Consider the following 20,658-nt stretch of genomic DNA (forward strand, 5'->3'; position numbering starts at 1 on the left):
TCTATTTTTTCTATTTACAAGTCCAAACTTTGTAAGTAATATTTAAAATGAGATTGCAATACTTACCAGAAAATGTTTGAGAATAATTGACTTTCAAGTACTACATGCTAAAAGTCTCTGTGGCCTGTTAATTGTTGGTTTCCTTTTGTGTTTAAAATTACTTTTTATGACCCTATGAAGAGCCTGAAACTTTAAGAATTCACACGGGGAAAAAACAGTTTTATGTCATACAAAGGAGAAGGCTTTTTTTTTTCCTGGAAAGTGATTGATCTGATTAACTGTTGTAAGACACTTTTGGCATAAATTTGTCCTTGAGATGCTGTTTACTTTATCAAGGTTTACATGTACAAATTCAACTACTTATTGTATCATACACATTTGAATATTGCATTTTTCAGTAATAAACTTGGATATCTTTAGAGCAGATGTGGAACTTCTTTATCCCAAACATTGAAAGTTTTAGTAAAACACACACACACTCTTTACACTAATGTATTTCTGGTAAACTATGTCATCTACATAGTTGTAGTCCACCTCAACTCACGGAGTCATCACAACATATATACACCATGTTAATGAGAGACATCACACTGTTGTGAATTTATTCTATATGAATCATTGAATTTTGGTGGTGCACCCACTTCAATGCAATATCAAGTCACTGGGATGATGAGCCCATTAGGGATGCAATGAAAGATATTCCCAGGAATGTCTGACAAAGAGCTATTGGATTTTTTGTTTTAAATGATTAACCATGATCACCATCTAGACACCTTTTCAACCAGGTAAAAATGAAACTTTAATAGAAAAAAGTGGTGATAGGGTTGAAGTCTTGAGTCTGCACCTCTGCTCCTTCAACCCACCATGTGAATGTTAAAATTTTCCTCTATATTAATCTCTTAGGGCCAAATCTTGGTCACAACAAAGTCTGTAGCAAAACTTCTTCTGAATTGAACAGGTCCATGTATTTACACAGATGCAAGTTCAGGAAAACACTTAAATATGTGCTCATATGTCGTCCCATTGACTCATAGACTCATAAACTTTAAGGTCAGATGGGCCATCATGATCATCTAGTCTGACCTCCTGCACATTGCAAGCCACAGAACCTTACCCCCCTCTCCTGTAATAGATCCCTAACCTCTGGATGAGTTTTTGGAGCCCTCAGATCATGATTTAAAGATTACAAGTTACAGAGAATCCACCATTTACACTAATTTAAACTTGCAAGTGACCATTGCCCTGTGCTGCAGAGGAAGGTGAAAAAACACTAGTCACATACTCAAAGAAAAGCATGTTTAAGTGTTTCATTGAATCAGGGCCAGTGTATCCTGCATCTTGCCCCAGCAAGCCCCACAGCACTGAAACGTGCTGAAGTCTTCCTAAGTACATGGATATTTTAAGGTGTCCATAAAGGACTCCTCACCATTCTCCTTCCCCTGACCATGGAGAATCTACCCAGTATTGGAGTCTCTGAACTCGTCCATCCATCAGCCCATGATACACAGGAAGTGCTCTGGAATCGGACTCTATGCCAGGTAGAGGAGTGTATCCCTTCTCTGTCTCTCTCTGCCATGCTGTCTCCCCTCCCCTCCTGTCTTGTAGAGTGTGAAGCTACATTAACAACAATGTGTTAACCCTTGAGGGCTCAGCCGAGTGCTAGTTCATCATTTAGCAGTAAGGCATTCCCTGGGAAATATCCCACCCTCTGACTTCACCACCTCAACCAAGCTTCACAATCATCATTGCTGTGTATCAGTATTAAATTGTTTGTTTAAAATGTATACGGTGTGTGTGTGTATGTATGTATATATATATATATATACATATACATATACAGTCTTTTTTCTGGCAAAAAAAATTCCCTAGAACCTAACCCCCCTATTTACATTAATTCCTATGGGAAAATTGGATTTGCTTAACATCATTTTGCTTAAAGTAGCATTTTTCAGGAAAATAACTACAACTTTAAGCGAGGAGTTACTGTAGCAACAAGAAGCATCTATGTTATTTATGACAATCAATTTAGGAAGATATTAAGGTTGACAAATTTGGGGTGGGAGTCTGTATACTCCATCAATATACAGAATTTGAGAAGACTCTTAACATAGTAGGAAATTGCAATGAGTAAAATTTCTAAAAATCTTGAGAAATTATAAAATTGGCTCTTGTTGCCTCACAGTGCAGCCATCGCTATACAACAATTGACCATGTGGCACGAGGTGCTATACGAAATGCAACCACTGGCCCTCTAGCCTAATATCCTGCTTCTGCCAGTGGATGAAATAATACATAATGCACCATCAGGCTGTAGAGTACTATTTATGGTGAGGTGTTGAGAGCGATTTCATTCCTCACCCCTGCAAGGAATTAGTTTACACCCTGAAACACAACAGTTATTAGTGGCTTAGCTTACACTCCTATATGTCATAAATTTGTCAGCTATTTTAATAAAACTTCCACATACGGTCGTTGCCTTGCTAACCACCTGAGGAGGGATGTTCCATAGAAGTAGAAAGTGCGTCAGGTGTAGGGGCAGGGCAGAAAGGGACCTGTGTGCAGGGAGGAGAGAAGTCTGGCAGCAGCAAGCAGAGCTGAGCCACTAAGAGACCCACAAAAGAAATAATTTACCTATGACTCAGAATGTCAGTCCCAACAGTATGTCAGTCCTTAGCCAAACGGATCCCTAGTCAAGCAAATGGACTCATTCATTGGGAGAACTAGTAAACATTTATTTTTCCTAATGAAGACCATATCAATACTGCTGAAATGTGCCATACTAACTGCCTCTTGGTTCCCTGACACACCTGCAATACACCTCATGTCCACATATAGAGTGCACTCATGTTCATAGTGCCATTTGGATTAGATTGCCTTCAAACCACCACATGGCGCTCTGCTGTGCCAAATTCCAATAATGCAGTGTCAATATGGATGGGTAACACTGGAATAATAGTCCCTATGGTGCAAATAATTCCACCACTACCAGCCCATGGTGCACAGGTCACTGATTAGGTGGTCTGTCTGGTCCATTTTCTGCACTGCACTGCACTGCACACAGTGGTCATCGTTTCTGGAAGCTACTTATCCATGCACATACCACTGAGCACACTGTGTGCTATTTTCCCAAAAATCAATTTGTTTGGATAGCATGTCTTCACAGTTCTTATGACTGTGCTGCCAGCTGATCTGAAGCTGATATGTGGGTACTGGTGGCCACCTAGGTAGATGAGGCAAGTCAGGCACCGTTGAACTCAGGCATTGAGAATAGATGGATGTATGGCTGAGCAACTAGCTGAGATGTGCAGAACATCAAGCAGAACTGAGAAAAAAATCCAGGGACTTAAGGTCATTATAACAAGGCCAAGGACAATAATAAGGTATGGGTCAGACTGGGAAAACGTCCATTCTATGACAAACTGGACCAAATCCTCAGAACTTATCCTTCCAACTGGACCAACGTGCTATTAGACAGCATGGAGCCAGCTTGCCGAGAAGTGGGGAGCAGTGAGGGGAGAATGATGGCTCTGCTAATGTGGGAGCTCATTCAGGAAAGGAGCAGTGTCCTCTGTACCAAATATCCAACTTTTTATTGTTACATATGTCAATTCATTCTGATGGATACTGCTGTCAGAGTTCAGAAAAGGCATATATCTGAGGGCAGAAATGTTCATCATATTTTCCTCAGCCTCGCTCACCACCAACTTCACAGGCCAATCCGCTTCAGAGCTCCTTACAAAGTGAAAATGACCAGAGAGAGTATGGGAAAGAAGCCAGACCTACAAGTAAAATGGTTGTGATTGGCTATGGCTTGATAACATACATTTTTTAATAAACGTTCATTTTTAAAGGTTTGTTTTACAATCAAACGTCCCAGGTTGTTGGCCAGCTCAAGGCCAGTATGTGTTCTGGTAGAAGCAGATCTTCAGGAGAGATTTGAATGTGGAAGGGATTTTCCAACCAGGAAAGATGTTCTGTGTCTAACTGCATAAGGAGACGTATGGGGGAAATAGCAGATACAGATACAGAAATCACCTCATCCATAAGTGAGGTGAACAGCAGCACTACATCCTAGTTTGGGACAAGAAGGAAGGAATGCCTCTGGATGGTTGGATTTTCCAAAATAAATTGTTGATAGATGGACTATACTTGCTCAGATTGGAATTTGGCCACAGCATCAACATTAATGCATATCTTTTGCTAAACATGTAATAGAAATTTTCATAATAAGCTTCAGTTTTTTCGTCTCTCCTGATACACCAGCATTCCCAGCATCACAGTGTCTTTAAAGAATGGATTCTCTGGTTTTAATATGTATTTCATAACTAAAACTGAATCTGGCTTTTACCTCTCTCTCTGCAGTTACAACTGTATGCTGCTCTGGTCATCCAGGACTTAGTAAAATACAACTGACAGGCTAGGTACAGTCCTTGTTTTCTAAAGCTGGAGCAATGCAGTTTGATTTCCATGAGATTTTAGGTTTTTCCCCCCGTAGCCACTAGAAGTAGGATTCTGTCACTATGTTTGTATTGGTGTAGGATTTTTCATGATGATTATAACCAGGTAAATGACTCTGGGTTTCTTTGTTGAATCCATTCTGGAGGGGCTCATCTGTCCCTGCCTTCTTTGCACCATCTTTACACATATTATTTTCAGAGTCCTCCTGAGAAATAGGAATAAAAATACAGTAGTTTGAAGAATAAGTGTGATTTTCCATATTTCAAACATGAATAAAACCAAACCTAGTAAATCATAGTTGGATTTATGCATCTCGTCCCTGTAGGAAGAGTTTAAAGTATGATTCTACTCTGTAAGGTGACTCTTATCCATCACAGAGCTGCTCCTTGTGTGTGTTCAGAGTGACACAAAAAAGGCTTTGAATCTTTTTCCTCCCTTTAACCCTGCTCAGCAAACACAGCTACAAGGGAATGAGCTAGATTCTGGCTGGGATTTTCAAATGAGTTTATGGGAGTTAGATGTCCAGATCTCACTGGATTTCAATAAAATTTAGGCATCCAAAACTTCCTGAGGCGCCTCTGAAAACCCCAGAAGATATTCCTTTTTTGCATGTTACAGGGCCAAAACATTGCACCTGTGCAAACCCACTGAAGAGAAAGGGACACTGAGGCATAATCTGAAAATAATCCACAGGTGTGATATACATGGGCCAAGAGAGTGTCTTAAAGAGTATTACACTTAGTGATGCAAAAGAAGGGAAGAGCCATCTCATCTCTCAGAGCTCAGGTTGTGCTGGCAATTAGGGGGAAAAATATTTATATAGGGTTTGCTTGCTCAGTGTCCTAAGTAGTAGTAATAATTGCTTATATATTCATTATTTTGATGGGGAAATTGAGGCACTGACTAGTGAAGTCACTTGCCCAAGGTCACCCAGCAGGCCAGTGGCAGAACCAGGTCTCCTGAGCACCAGATCAGTGCTCTATCCACTAGGCCACAGTGACTCCCAAAGTACAGGGCAGCACTATGCTAGGAGGAGCATCAGGCTGGAATCATGACTGAGAGCATCTCAAATCCTTCCCCCTGGTACCTGGGGGAAGGGGTGAATAATCTGTCTCAGATATTTACTGGGCATCTCCTCTACTCTCCTCCTCCTGGAGGCTCAGCTTCACTGGCCAGTCCATTAGGAGGGTGGAACCAGAGGCGGCTCTAGCCATTTCGCCGCCCCAAGCATGGCGGCACGCCGCAGGGGGCGCTCTGCCGGTCGCCGGTCCCGTGGCTCTGGTGGACCTCCCACAGACATGCCTGCGGAGGGTCCACTGGTCCCGCGGCTCCGGTGGACCTCCGCAGGCGACCGGCAGAGCGACCCCCGTGGCATGCCGCCCCAAACACGCGCTTGGCGTGCTGGGGCCTGGTTCCACCCTTCTTTCCTCCTTCCTATCCACCCGCTCTGAGAAGGGGAAGGAGTAACAGCTGTGCAGTCTTTGGTCCCCATTGCCACCACCTAACCTGCATTCTGACCCAAGATTTTAGGAGTGTGTGGGAGCCTTATTCTTCCTCACGGCTCAGCAAAGCTCTATATAGGCCAGGCACAATATGGACCCTTTCAAACACATATATGACAGAATCCAATAGACCATGTGGCTTTTACAGTCACTTTTCAGAACAGAGACAAAAGCAAGGAATTGACTTTACATCTTTTCTGCCATTGTGTCCTTCGGCTTGTTAATATTTAGCCCCAGTCCCAGACACTTTTAAAAGGTGTACTAATAAGTATCTAAAGCCTGAACCTGACCCCAGTGAACTCAGTGGCAAAACTGATGTTAACTTCAATGGGAGAAGAATTGTGTCCTTAGAATGATGGTCTCTCAACTTCCACATAAGACTGACACAAATGAGCAGATCATAGAAACTAGGTGATCAGGTTTTCTTGTGCTATAAGAGGACAGATCATTTCTTTTGCTCTTACCCTAATTGTCGTGTTTCTGCTGTAACTCTTGATATGTTTGCAAAAATGTAATATGAGCAAAAAAATTATACATCATCTCAAAGGGAGTCCATGGTGCCTAATTCTCATTTCCTACCCAGATCCTGAACCTCAATTCAGTTCTGATTGCATCCGCAGAATTCAAAACCACATAAGTACTCTTCCCGCTTCCCAGCACATGTTCTTCATAAACCTACAGTACTTTCATTTCCGAAATACATGCACATTCCACTGGGCAAAAGGAATAAGAATAAAATTTTCAGAAATGCTCATTTTCAAAAGGCAATTTGTTTTAGGCAATTAAGATTAGATTTTCAAAGGAATTTAGGCACCTAAAGATACAGAGAGGCACCTAGTGGGATTTTCAAAATGTGCCTAATTTCCATTGAAATCAATGGGAGTTAGGTATCTAATAGTTCTAAAAATCTGGCTCCAGACACACAGGTGCTTTTGAAAATCCCACTAGAGACCTGTATGCACATTTAAGCACCTAAACGCCTTTCAAAATCTGGCCTTAAGTGCCTATGTTTCAATGAAAATCAATGGGACTAGAGCTCCTACATGCCTGAGTCGCATTTGAAAATTGAACTTAAGCTCTTAAATCACTTAAATACTTTGAAAATATTACCCTAATTCTAATCTTTAGATATGTTTTTAAGACATCATAGGAAAATTGGTACCTGTCCATTTCTTCTGTATTTTTGTTTCTTTAAAATATTAAATAATGCCTTGCTTGACCTCCCTTCTTGGCCTCTTGGCTAAGATTAAATATAATAATGATATAATATCTGATATGCTCCCTGTTGATGTGTCAGGGGATTATACCATGCATTACAAGGAGTATTGATGTCACATAACAAACAGGGCTTCTTCCTCTAGATTCTGTGATCCTTCTGTACCTGGTAAATAGTGACATATTGTAACATGATTGGGGGCTAAATAATGAGCAGAATAAGGCTGATTTTTTTCAATTCTGGTCTGATTTCCACTTAACTGTATGTAGCCTTTTCTGCTGTATGTAGCAGGAATTTTGAATTTGAAGTCTAAAATCTGATCCGTTTATCAAATACTTTGCGCAGCAGGCACAGCCTAATACTGTAGTGTGCTGTTCTGTTATGAAATAGACTCACAGGAATTGTTGTGCTGTCATGCTGCACGCCACACCAGCATAATGTTTTGTATTTTTTAGACCAAAAACAAAACAAGTTGCAGACAGGACGTATTAACACTGGTTTCACAGCTTTTCCTTGATCAGGGCCTGGAAAGAATACAAATATCTGTTAATGGTATGCTCCATGGACATCTAAGCAGAGAAAGGAGACACAAGACAACAGATGAAGCTAAGACAGGTAAGTTATTCCATGGTCCGTGTGGGGGCTCAAGTGTCATCTTTGCCCAAATGAATCTCAGCTATCATGGTCTCAAGCAATTAATCCATCTGGCTGAGCTAAATATCCACTTAGGGATTTTGTATTGATCTCATCTAAGGCTGCATTGGGGAGAGGGTGTCAGATGAGCATCTCTGTTTATTAATTATGTAAATATCGAGGAAAAGGTTAAATGTATATGCCTGTTTGCTTCATTTTGACATTTTCTTTGTTTCATTTTAAAATTAAAACTAATTTGATCTCTCTAACAAAAACAGGAAGATAACGAGCTGAATGCTCAGCTGGGCCATGTTCATGTCAGAGCAGCTGAGAGGGTGAGGTAAGGTGCAGTTCAACCACTTTTCTGTCCCCTGATCTTAGGGCCACTGGAGGCTGAGCTGCTCTGCAGTGTCACTTAGAGCAGGCTACGTACTGCTTTAAATTCCTCCAGCTGCAGAGGTCTCATAGTTACAACTCCCTTTAGGGCAGTAAGTCTGTCTGCTATGGCTGTTTTTCAACCCTCCAGATCAATTCATAGTTAACGTACCCAGAATTTCTTTGGGAAACATCAATGAATGGGAATCTACAAACCAGTAGGACCAGAGGTGGGCAAATTACGGCCCGCTGTCCGGATCCGGCCCATCAGGGCTTTGGATCCAGCCCACCGGATTGCCAGCCCCACGCCGCTCCCAGAAGTGGCCAGCACCACATCCCTGCGGCCCCTGGGGGAGGCGGGGCAGAGGGCTCCGTGCGCTGCCCTTGTCTGCAGGCACTGCCCCCCGCAGCTCCCATTAGCCGGGAATGGGGAACCGAGGCCAATAGGAGCTTCGGTGGAGGTACCCAAAGGCGAGGGCAGTGCACAGAGCCCTCTGACCTGTCTTCCCCAGGGGCCGCAGGGACATGGTGAGGCCATTTCCGGGAGCGGCACAAGGCCAGCAGGGAGCCAACCCTAGCCCCAGTGTGCACCGCTACCACCCTGGAGCTGCTCAAGATAAGCAGTGCCGGGCCACAGCCCGCACCCCGAACACCTCCTGCACCCCAACCCTCTGCCCTGAGCCCCCTGCAACACCCCTCCTGCACCCTTGCCCTGAGCCCCTTCCCGCACACCACACCCGCTCCCACACACTGCACTTCCCTCTGCCCCAGCTCTACATTCATGGCCCTGCATGCAATTTCCCCACCCAGATGTGGCCCTCGGGCCAAAAAGTTTTCCCACCCCGAGTTAGATTCAAGTGACCCAGTTTTATCTCCACTGCTTTCCAATAAGTGCCTGGGGTTTCAAGTTTGCACCCTTGTACGTATCTGCAGAATTCTAAAACAATTGATTCTAGTCAAATCTTAATGCAAAAAACCTTTAATTAGTAACCAACCTGTTAAAAAGCTTATCAGAAGGCCTGCAATAATGCACCCTAAACAGCCCACAGCACTGTAGTAAAGGTAGGACAAGGAATACCAGGTATCTGCCAGTTGAGGCCTGTGGCAGCAGAAGAAGAGAGGAAGAATAAGTTTGCAATAATTGCCAGTGACTTATAAATGTTTTTCTATGAAGGATAAAACTATATTGTCTCAGATGAAGAATCATTGCAAAATAACAGAAGTAATAGACAGCCCTATACATAGATAACTGCATACACACAACATCACGAATAGAACACATGTCCAGTTGGTTGCATTAGTGAAGTATGCATAGACCTGCGTTGGGTCCAGATAGTACTAGCATTTTAAAAAATAGTTTGCTTCTGGCTAATGGTCACTGCTAGAATTGTGTGTGTCACAAAAATTGGTATGGTCAAGTGGCTTTATGCTTGTCACTCTCTCCTTTCCAAGTAATTATAAATGCAGATAATTTAAGGCCCAGGCCTTTTGTTGGGTGCAGTTAATTAATGCTAGATCCACAGTTTCAGACCTTTTAGTCTTTTAACCAGCCCCCTATAGTTTATTTATAACTTCCCTTCACACCTCTTCTATATGACAGATATACCCGAACATGTTTCTGGAATCATGCTAAGATGGAATTGACTTGTGCCTGCTCAGTTAGTCTCTTAGTAGTACCTGGTTTGGCCTTTTCTTAACACTAGCTATTGAGCTGTGTGTATCTTGAAAGTGTTCCTCTTTAAAACTTCCACTGAAGTCTATGGATAGCTTTCCCATTGACATCCCTGGGCGTTCAAGAGGACCCTAAGCAAGGTACAACATGGTAACTCAAGTGATACTAAAAAACTTTTCACAAGGTGGGCCACATCATAGATCATCTTATGGACACCCTCCCCGACACCTACAAATTCATAATCCAGGAACATCCCTGCAGCAATCTGATTATAAAACGGGGTTGCCTGCAGCAGCAGGGGACTTGACTCCATGACCCAGGAGGTCCCTACCTGTCCCATGTTCCTAATTGTTTACATAGAAAGGTAATATTAGGGATGTATTTAGTGTATTTTCAGCTGTTTTTCTTGTTATGGAGCACCTGGAGGAGAACTTGCATCATGTGACCAATGAGCTGTTTGGAGATCATCAGCATGCCCTCAGACCCCTGAAGCCCAGACCTAATGCCATGCAGTAAGTACCTCACATTGTGATAAAACCACACAAAAATCAATGGAGAATACCTGATTGGAGGAAGAGTAGGAGCCAACGTAGTTATCTCCGTGTTATTAGCTAGAGTGCAGTTGGCTGTTGATAAGTGCAGAGGGTGGGCCTTTGAAGGTTGTGCTGGGTAAACAAAAGCTCCAATAGCAACCCAAAATGCTACGGTGATCCCAGTCAATAGGCCTCCTACAGCACCCTTAATTAAAGCAAGATATATTATTAGAGAGAACTGAAATACGTCACTGCACACATGAAATCAGGTGATAATGGCTTGGTCCTGCACTCGAAAACTCCCATTCGCATCAAGGGTGCAGAATCAGGCCTTATTTGGTAGAGTGGGTCAAAAATAGAGCTGGGGCATTGTTAGTGTAAAAAAAAATCTCCTACTTTTTAATTGAAACTTGAAATGTTGTCATAAGTTTGAAGTCTGAAAAATGCTGACCTTCTCTATTATCAGCTGTGACAATGAAACAGATGGGAAGAATTCAAATGTAAAGCCTGTTTTCCTGCATGCTGCACACTGAATGGATAAAACTAGCTTTTAAACCCACTTCTGAAAATTTACTCGGAAATTACCATGTTTCCTCCCTGTAAAAATATTCCCATGTGAAGCTCCTTCATAGTGATTACACTTTTAAAGTGAACATTTTACCATGGCATAAATACCTTCCTGCAGCATACTGTCTATTCTTCACTGCCTGTACTGAATAGACGTTAGCTGAATTATAAATATAGCTAGAGGGAATTATACTATTTTTGCCCATTTACTGCTCTATTTTGTCAGGCAATTTAATTCAAAGAGAGGGTGGTTGCCATTAGACAGTCAACATTTGCCACAAAGTGATATCTGAGCTACCAGTGTTATCTCCTATTCTAAATGTAGGGAACTATTCTCAGTGAGTGGTGGTCATTGGCAAATGAGGAGTTTGTAATGGTGGCTGATGTAGCAGGGCTTTATTCAGCCAAAATCTAAGTTAAGTAGATTTGACTGTAGAGGCTATAGTTACACTTTCTTCATGCTGGATTAGAGTTATATGGCCCTTTCATACATGCACAGTCATCCCACATCTCTGACTATGGCAACTCAGTTCTATAAATGATGTACCATTGACTGAACTGACTATTCTGTAATGGTAGAATCCACCCAGCATAGATGGATCACACAAGGCCACTGGAGTCCCCATGCCAACCTATTCTCAGGAGGGTGATGTGGGGTAAGCCAAGGAGGAGCCACTGGATTCACATGTACCCAAATCCGAAGTGGCATTAGAACCCCCACATAGGAAGTGCTATAAGTCAGCAGTTATTATTACAGCCTGTGAACCAAGAGTAGCTACACAAGGGCTACTTCATAGCCTGAAGCCCCATGGCCTTCATAGCATAGGGGCAGGGAGGGGTCTGAATTTTGTCAATAGTTTTCTGAACAAGATCCAAAATGGAGGAGCGTTGATAAATGGGGGGTAGGTTTGGACTAATCTCCAGTAAGAGGCCTCTAAGCAGGGCACAGAATCGGTGGGGCTGGGGCTGTCATTTTGTTCTGTGTTTGTACAGTATCTAGCACAATGGTGTCCTGGTCCTTGACTAGGGCTCCTAGGTGCTACAGTAATAATAATTATTATAGTAATAATAATAAAAGGAGGATCATATAAATGAAGGACCAGCAAGTTTAAACTCACTGAGACAATGATGGGCTCCTCTTACCTTCCAGTTAACACAAGGAAACACAATTCCCAATGTAAATAATCCTAGCATGGGCCCCCCACACATGCCGTGAATGCTGAGTGAAGCCTGTTGAAACAATGCACAGGAGAAATTTTTCAGGGCTAATCAATGTCACTTGATATATCCACAGTCTCATTCTTATAACGCCTTTTTATGTTCTCATTCCAAGGCATGCAGAGCTCTGATTTCTGCTTTGGAACATTTTAATGGCAAATGCATCAAATTCTAATGTCAGTATATTGTTAAAGAAGAAAGACTGTGATTGGTATTTTACCTTTCCAATGATAAAGTTTTTGCAATGATTGCCCTTGTTATTTTTGTTACTGGTCACAGAAGTTAATTTCACACTAATGTGGCAGTAGCAGTACATATATTAAGCTGAAACTGCATGTCAGAAAGGACTCAAACTTGCTCCCATTTATTTTGGTTGGGCAGGATTGCGCCCAACAAGCAGATTTCTTCACTAAATGGATTTATAAAGTGCTCATCCTGCCAGGAGTGCATAATATTATTATAATTTATAGTCCATTTATTAGTTGTACAACACAATTTATCTTTCACAGAAAATATGATTTAATGGAAAAGAGAACAAACAGGGTACAAGATCAATTTTCTTTAGTTGTAGAGCTCAGTGAGTCTCTGGATATTTAAATACCTGGACAACTCCTCCCAGAAGTGATGCTGCCACAGCCATGGAAGTACACAGCACTCCAAATACTATACCTGGAAGAGATTAAGGATTAGTATTAGCAGCAGTTACTAGTGCATCAGTGATCAGTGGTATGGACTTCCTCAAATTGCTCTGCAGCTCCAAGATTTTTTTTTTAATTGGGTTTATTGTTCTTTCTGATCAGCTGAAAGATCAGGCAGAATGAAGGAATTTGCATTGTGGGCTTTGATGTTTAAAGGGGACCATATTTTACTGAAGTATTCAACATCAGATCCTGATATCTCTTTAACAAAGCAGTATTAAATAGTTAGCATTAATTTGGAAATCCCGACTCTATGTAAAAAGGAAGGAAGTTAGCGAAACAATAGTCTTCTCCAATGTTTTCCGTTTGTTCAATTTTTGCATCTGACAGGCCTTTCTATATAATTGGTTTCAGTTCATCCTGACCACTGTCCTATCTCATGCACTAGCATAGCAATGCTCTCAAGCACTGCTCTGTGTGGCACTCACATGAATGTTCTTCTCAGGTTCTTCAAGAAGTTGTTTAAAGTAATGACAGCAGCAAAGCTGAAACTGAGGAGGTAACAGGCAGACAAATGGACAGAGATGAAGGGTCTGAATGTGTTTGTGGTGTTACCCTATATGTGAACTTAATGAAAATCTGTAGGAGAGCAGCAATATACATATAAATATTCTAAAGATATTTTTAAAATTAAACACATTATTTAAAGGATGCACTGTCAGAAACTTGATTATATATATATATATAAATATCAAGCTGACGTGACCGCCTAAGAGAGATAAGGTGGGCGAGGTAATATCTTTTATTGGACTAAATTCTGTTGATGAAAGAGACAAGCTTTCAAGCTACACAGAGCTCAAAAGCTGACCTAAAGAAGAGCTCTGTGTAAGCTTGAAAGCTTGGCTCTTTCACCAACAGAAAATAAAATAAAAGATATTATGCCACCCACCTTATGTCTCTAATACCCTGGGACCAGCACAGCTACAATAACACTGCATAGTGACCCTCTAAGACGGGCTAGAAATGATTTATAGCTACCATTCTGTAGGTATCACAAATGAGTTTTCCTTGAGCTTCCCCAGTGCTTTCAACATTAAAACTTTATTAAACTTTTTAAAAGGAGTTTGACACAGTTGCTTGTTCATATACATAAATGCAGGCTTTCATTCTACACATAATTAAGCACATATATAACTTTACTCATATAGCACGATGGCAATTCACATTAAGAGAACAACCCCCTCTGGCCTCAATCCTGTAAACAGTTACATGAATGCTAAAATTCAAGCACATGAGTAGTACCATAAGCATCAATATTGAATACTCCACAAGAGTATTCACTTTTGTTCTCATAATGTGAATTTTTCATCATGCTACATGAAGCAAAACACTGAAAACCTCTGACACGGCAACAGGCAGTATCTTAGAATCAGAGAATCATAGGACTGGAAGGGACCTCGAGAGGCCATGTAGTCCAGTCCCCTGCACTCATGGAAGGACTAAGTATTATCTAGATCAGTGCTTCTCAAACCCGGTCCACCACTTGTTCAGGGAAAGCCCCTGGCAGTCCAGGCCGCTTTGTTTATCTGCCACATCCGAAGGTTAAGCCAATCACAGCTCCCACTGGCTGCAGTTCACCGCTCCAGGCCAATGGGGACTGCGAGAAGGGCGGCCAGCACATCCCTCAGCCCACACCGCTTCCCGCAGCCCCCATTGATCTGGAGCGGTGAACCGCAGCCAGTGGGAGCCGCAATCGTCCAAACCTGCGGACGTGGCAGGTAAACCGCCTGGGGCTTTCCCTGGACAAGCGGTGGCCTGACTTTGAGAAGTACTGATCTAGACCATCCCTGACAGGTGTTTGTCTAACCTGCTCTTAAAAATCCCCAATGACAGAGATTCCACAGCCTCCGTAGGCAATATATTCCAGTGCTTAATCACTCTGACAGTTAGGAAGTTTTTTCTAATGTCCAACCCAAACCTCCTTTGCTTCAATTTAAGGCCATTGTTTCTTCTCCTATCCTCAGAGGTTAAGAAGAACAATTCTTCTCCCTCCTCCTTGTAACAAACTTTTATGTACTTGAAAACTCTTATCATGTCCCCTCTGTCTTCTCTTCTCCAGACTCTTGAAGCACTGTGAGCAGATAGGTTAGCAAAGAATTCAGCATTATTAGGTTATTCAAAAACTCGATGCAATATTGAGCTCTGCATTTTACTTCAGAAAGAAAATAAGGATGCTGCAGAAGTCATATACACCTATTTATTAAGTCACAGTCTTGGTTACTCCATATTTACTAATACCTTATTATAAGTTAATGATATCAGGACCTCATTGCATAAATACCGTGAGCATTCAAAAACTGCTATTTTGTGTTGATGTGTAAAGAGACAAAGGGGTCTTGTCTAGAGAAGAGGGGTTAAGAAAATATTTTTGGCATTATGATAAATATGCCTAAGTAGAAGATCCATCTACTGTACCTACATAAGCCTTTGCTGACCCAGGTGCTCATTTTTTCAGAGAGATTTGGAAAACGGTACTTGACAAAATCCTCAAATGTTACTGTTGCTAGAGCATTTATGCTTGCAGCCACAGTGCTGTAAAAACAAACATTTTACAATAATGTAAAATTATGATCATATTAACAGAAATAACACCCCCAAATAACATTATGCTGATATAAAATGTGCTTGCCAAAATATTAACAGCTGAATTATATTGTTTATGATCTATCTTGAACATTTCTTGAAAAGGCTGGCTGATTGGCAATTATTTCTTTGTTTTATATATTAATAGTCATTAAGCTGTCATTCTGTGGGTATCGCTTGATATAACTGATTAAATGACTACAGAGTTTAAGCTCCACAACTGGGACTTATTGAGACTAGCAAAATCATGAGCACAAGCTCCTAGTCTCAGACTGGACCAATGAGGGATGATGACATTGTAACCATTTCCATTCCTGCTGCAATCATGAGGGGACTTTCACTTATGCCACTTTCAGTGCTCGCTCAGAACAAGATAGAAGCACCTACTTAATACACATAGCGTCAAATCCTCCACTTGCCCAAACTGCACAGACCTTTTCCATGTTCTCAAAAAAGTCAAAGAACAACATTGTTATGTTAGAATTCAAAGGGCATGAAATAAATAGTGCTGATACCATATTTTTCTGCAAAACATCATAACAAATTAAGTATCAGAAGGGTAATGAATTAAGTCCAATTTGGCAAAATTCTCCAAATAATATTTCATTTCACGCTGTCTAATACATCCATCTATTCTCAGACCATATTGCCCGCAACTATATAGCTCCCCCTTTCACATACTCTGTGCCAAATAAGAACAGTAATTACTCAGGTCATAATTTTGACAGCCTTGCTCATGCTGAGTAGGACTTTACTTAGCCAGTAATCCAGGGGAAATTGTTGTTATAGGTATAGCAGAAACAATATGTTAGGTTCTTTATTCTTTCATCAGTTATACCCAGGCAAATCCATTGGTGTTAGCCTGCACAAAATAGTTACTAAAATAATAATACAAATTAAATCATATTCAGTTACATCTCCCTCCATAAATACATCATTCATTTCATTGTTGTATTGTATACCACCAGTAATGTGCAGAGTGGTTGGTTCCACACTCAGTTAGACCCATGCTACCCTACTGAGGTCAATTTTCACAAACTAATGACTAAAATAACTTAAATACATGGTGGACATAGAAAATGTGTTTTGAGAGTTACTTTTAGCAATGGATTTTTTTCTTCAAGCTGTGGAAGAATTTGAGCTTGTAATGGGCAAGGACCGCATTGAGTTATACTTAGGGTGACCAGACGTCCTGATAAAATTGGGACTGTCCCGATATTTGGGTGGTTGTCCCGCGTCCCGACCGATCTTTGTTCGGGACACAATTTGTCCCAATATTTCACTCCGCTGGCAGCACTGTTTGTTTTTTTTTTTTTTGCTCCACCAGCAGCTCTCACCTTTTTCTTTTTGCTCCGCTGGCGGACGCCCCCGCTCCACATGTGTCCTGATATTTTCTTCATCTCATCTGGTCACCCTAGTTATACTGATGTAAATCCACTGACTTCAGTGGAGTTGCTCGGGATTCACACTGAAACTGATCAGAATCTGTCCCAATGAGGTTACTTGGGTGTAACTTATGCCTACAAGTAGGATAATTCACATCCCTTTCTTAAGGCATTACAATTAACTGAGTATACTTACTGTGCATCTGAAATATCAATTCTATTGGCTCAACTATTCCGAGATATGGAATGGAATTGGTTTCATATGAATCAAGACAGTTGTGATCCTGACATGACTGTGCAGGGAACAGAAGCATGAACGTGGTAATTCTGAGATGGCCTTTATAAGCTTGAGTTTGTGGCAACTCTGCCTGCTGCCAGTCTGGACTTTAACCTTCCCTCTCTTTCTAACTTTCCTTTGAACACTGATGTTGTAGTTGCTACTGCCTAAAAGCCAATTATTATTATCCACTACCCAGCACAGCCTGAGGGAGAATGATTTCTCCAGACAGATTTTTTTCTACTTTGACCATGTATTTACATTATTTCCATCGTTGTTTTATGTTGAGCCAGGCTCACTGTTGTGGCCTCCATTTGGTTGCCTAATTGTACAGTTGTACCAGTCAAGTCAAATAAAAGGGATTTAAATCTTCACGGCTGCATTAGCTCAGCAGGCTGGGCTTCATTTAAAGAGGAAATTGATATTTGGCCCATCTTTCCACTCCCTTGTTTGTGGTGTTAATGTGGTTCTTGAACGCATTTGAAGGGGATAGGAAAATGTAACTGCCAAAGCATACTCAGGCTCTAGCAGGAGTCTAATATAGAAAGACAAACCACTGCAGCATTTCTTAGCTGGGACAAGGGAAAGAGACATTCTGCTGCATTTTCATGTTTAGCATTTTCATCAGGGTTTGGTTCTTTGATGGACTGTTGGTTTTGCCAACGTTTGCATAGTCAAGGCAGGATATGCAATGGCACATACTAGACAAAACACAATTTCAGACACAGACCTGAGGGTTCCACTGAATGCGCATGCAACAAAGAGTCCAGGGAGGCCTGGCATTGTTGAAAATATGTCCATAACAAAATAAGGCATCAGCTAGGAGAAAATAAACACACAGAACAAGAGAGGATGTTAACTGGGACATTTTCTGGACTATGCAGATGTAGTAGTTACTTCTGACCACATTGCAATACAAAAAAGAGTTGTTGAACAGAAATCATCATTCAGACACCTCAATTCTAACTGATAAACCACACACACCAAAAAAAGAGAGAAACCTTTATGCTATACTTAACCAATACAAAAGTAAGGTAATATTTGACTATGGCATAAATTAAAAACCTAAAATTGATACATGGCACAGGAAAAATTAACAGCATTGTCATATTGTAAAGCCCGATTCAGCAAGGCACCTGCCTAGATGTAGGCATATGAACAGTCCCATTGACTTTGCACGTGCTTAAGTGCCTTTTTGAATCAGGGTCTAATGGATATCTTTCCATTTACACCATTAATCTGAGTCTATACCTGATCAGGTGCTGAAATGAAACCAGCAGTCCAAGGATCGCAGTTCTTAAAATGGACGTACATCACCAAGCCTGAAAAGACTGCACACACTAGGATTACCCAGAGTCCCACTAAATTAAGGTACAGTGCACTGAAAATAAGAGAGAGAGAGAGAGAGAGACCTGTTTATGTCTAATTCAACACAAATATGGCAAGGTCATTACTGGCTACCCAAGTTCTTCTCTTACATTTTGAGAAACTCCACTGAAAATAAATAATACCATCTCTTCATTTCTTGGCTTGTGTGAATGTTGACATTTTGGGGAAGCACCAATATTTTGAAAAAGTGAGGTATTCACTATATATAGGACAAATGTAAAGGAGTGAATTGTTTCTGGTGCAGTGTCAAGAAGCAGATTTACAATGACCCACAATTCTGATAATGTCATAAGCTAGAATCTCTCTAGGGCAATTCTTACATATAAGCCTTTAAAAACGGATTTAATTTCTCAAAAGTTGTTGCAGTTCTGTGTTGAAGTCAGCCGGGATATTATTTTGTACTGAATTTGGCCCATTTATAATTTCACCACATAAATTAAATTAATCTGCATTCCCCTTCAGTGATTATTTGAGGTACACATGGATGACAGCATTCCACTCTTGGGGTTTTCTGTCTATAGTTTTAAAATGTTGTATTTCTGTGAGGTCTTACATAATCTATATTACATTTTGACATTGCCCTTCACTGACTTCCTAGCCATGGCCAAATTCAATTCAAAATTACACTCCTGAATTTCAAAACTCTCTATGGACCCTGATACAAAAGGCATCTCTGACTTCTTAGCCATATATCCTTCCCTCCTCTGGTCTCGGTCCCCCAAGACTCTTCACAGTCAGTGGTCACAGTTTCTGTTGCCCAGCCCCATGCCTCTGAACTCTCTCTTCACCTCCCACCGAGACACAGTTACATTTTTTTTCTTTTAATCGTATCTTAAAACTTTATTTTCTTCCCAGCCCTTGAAGGAGCATTTTGAGATCATGTGTATTAAGGACACATAAAATGTATATGGAAGTGACAGTAAATAATGACATGGTATTGTGTACAGCCTTGGATCCCCACCCTGTGCTGTAATAGGTTTTCTGCCCCCAGGGTGGATTTGCATTGAATAGCACTATGTTACTGTAAAGGAAAGATCCCTCCCCCACCCTTTTCTAAGACAGATGGGATTTTAGGTCTCTACAAAAATATGCTGTCTTGATTGTATTACCATGTGTGTCATAGGTAGGGATGGGTAAACTAATTTTGGACAAAATAAGAACCAATTTGAATCTATGGCTGTTGCCGAAACAAAACCTAAATCTTTTTATGGCCTGAGAGAGGTTCGAATAAGTTTCCTTTCTCTCCCTGTTTTATTATGAATGGTAGTTGGTCTGAAAGCCCCTCTGATGAGCTCTGCTGTTGCTACATCTAAATCTAGAATGTAAGAGACCCTGTTGCTGCTGCTTCATTTTATTTTCCCTGAAGCAAATTGTCCAGAGAGGACTATGGAACGTCCTCCAAATGGAATTCCTGTCATGGAAGGAGAATCTGCAGCCTGCTGCCAAACAAACTTCTCTCCTTCCACTGCTGGAGAAAAATCCATAAAGCAGATCTTTGAAGAGAGGCATTTTGGTTTAATCAGGGAGGGATTGTCACATGTAGATCTGTGGGAGTAATTTGCAAGAAATAATTTATGTAATGAATTTAGGCTCTTTCTGATTGTGGAACTTCTAGAAGTAGATTGTGGTTTCTTTAAATCTCTTTGTTGTTCAGAATTATTTGAAGAATAATATCTGTTCAAAGTCCTTATTATCTAGGTTGGGTTGATAAATATTTGACATTTCAGAGATCTGAGCTGTGTTGATCAGTTGTGACAGGTCAAGTGAGGTCACGTGATATTTGTTCTTTTCCGTACTGAATAAGTGTGTAGGCACTTCTTGTGCAAATACCTGTTCATATGAATTTAACATTTAGCTTGAATGAATGATCATGGGTGTGATTTTGAAATTCACTTCCTGCAAATTTTTGTCAGGAAAACTCAGAAATGGGTATGATCAAAGTTAATTCATTTACAAAGTCAAACATTTGAGCAAAACCTTTTTTGCATTATTTAACCAGCTCTAGGAACTTGGGAATAAAGCAATTTCATTAAGATATTTGAATCTTTTGATATGTTGTATGTCTTGTTATGTACATACTAGTTGTTTTTAATGACAGTTTACTGAGATATTTATACATTAAAAAGATTTTCCATTTTTTTCAAGAATACTG

The 20,658-nt window shown here is 40.9% G+C and overlaps 1 protein-coding gene across 2 annotated transcripts in view; it reads right to left on the minus strand.

Moving 5' to 3' along the window:
* Positions 1-2,500: 2,500 nt before the first annotated feature.
* Positions 2,501-20,658, minus strand: part of SLC5A12 (solute carrier family 5 member 12) — a 33,323-nt gene continuing 15,165 nt past the window's right edge. For both annotated transcript variants that reach the window (XM_045012160.1, XM_045012159.1), the window contains 9 exons: positions 18,369-18,498; positions 17,848-17,936; positions 15,292-15,404; positions 12,776-12,843; positions 12,100-12,186; positions 10,419-10,594; positions 9,180-9,283; positions 7,573-7,700; positions 2,501-4,663 (listed from right to left, as the gene is read on the minus strand). In XM_045012160.1, the coding sequence (XP_044868095.1) occupies positions 4,499-4,663; positions 7,573-7,700; positions 9,180-9,283; positions 10,419-10,594; positions 12,100-12,186; positions 12,776-12,843; positions 15,292-15,404; positions 17,848-17,936; positions 18,369-18,498 (1,060 nt within the window). In that variant the 3' untranslated portion in view covers positions 2,501-4,498. The remainder of the gene's footprint in view (positions 4,664-7,572; positions 7,701-9,179; positions 9,284-10,418; positions 10,595-12,099; positions 12,187-12,775; positions 12,844-15,291; positions 15,405-17,847; positions 17,937-18,368; positions 18,499-20,658) is intronic.

Source organism: Mauremys mutica, chromosome 4 (assembly GCF_020497125.1).
Source record: "Mauremys mutica isolate MM-2020 ecotype Southern chromosome 4, ASM2049712v1, whole genome shotgun sequence".
NCBI classification, from domain to species: Eukaryota; Metazoa; Chordata; order Testudines; family Geoemydidae; genus Mauremys; species Mauremys mutica.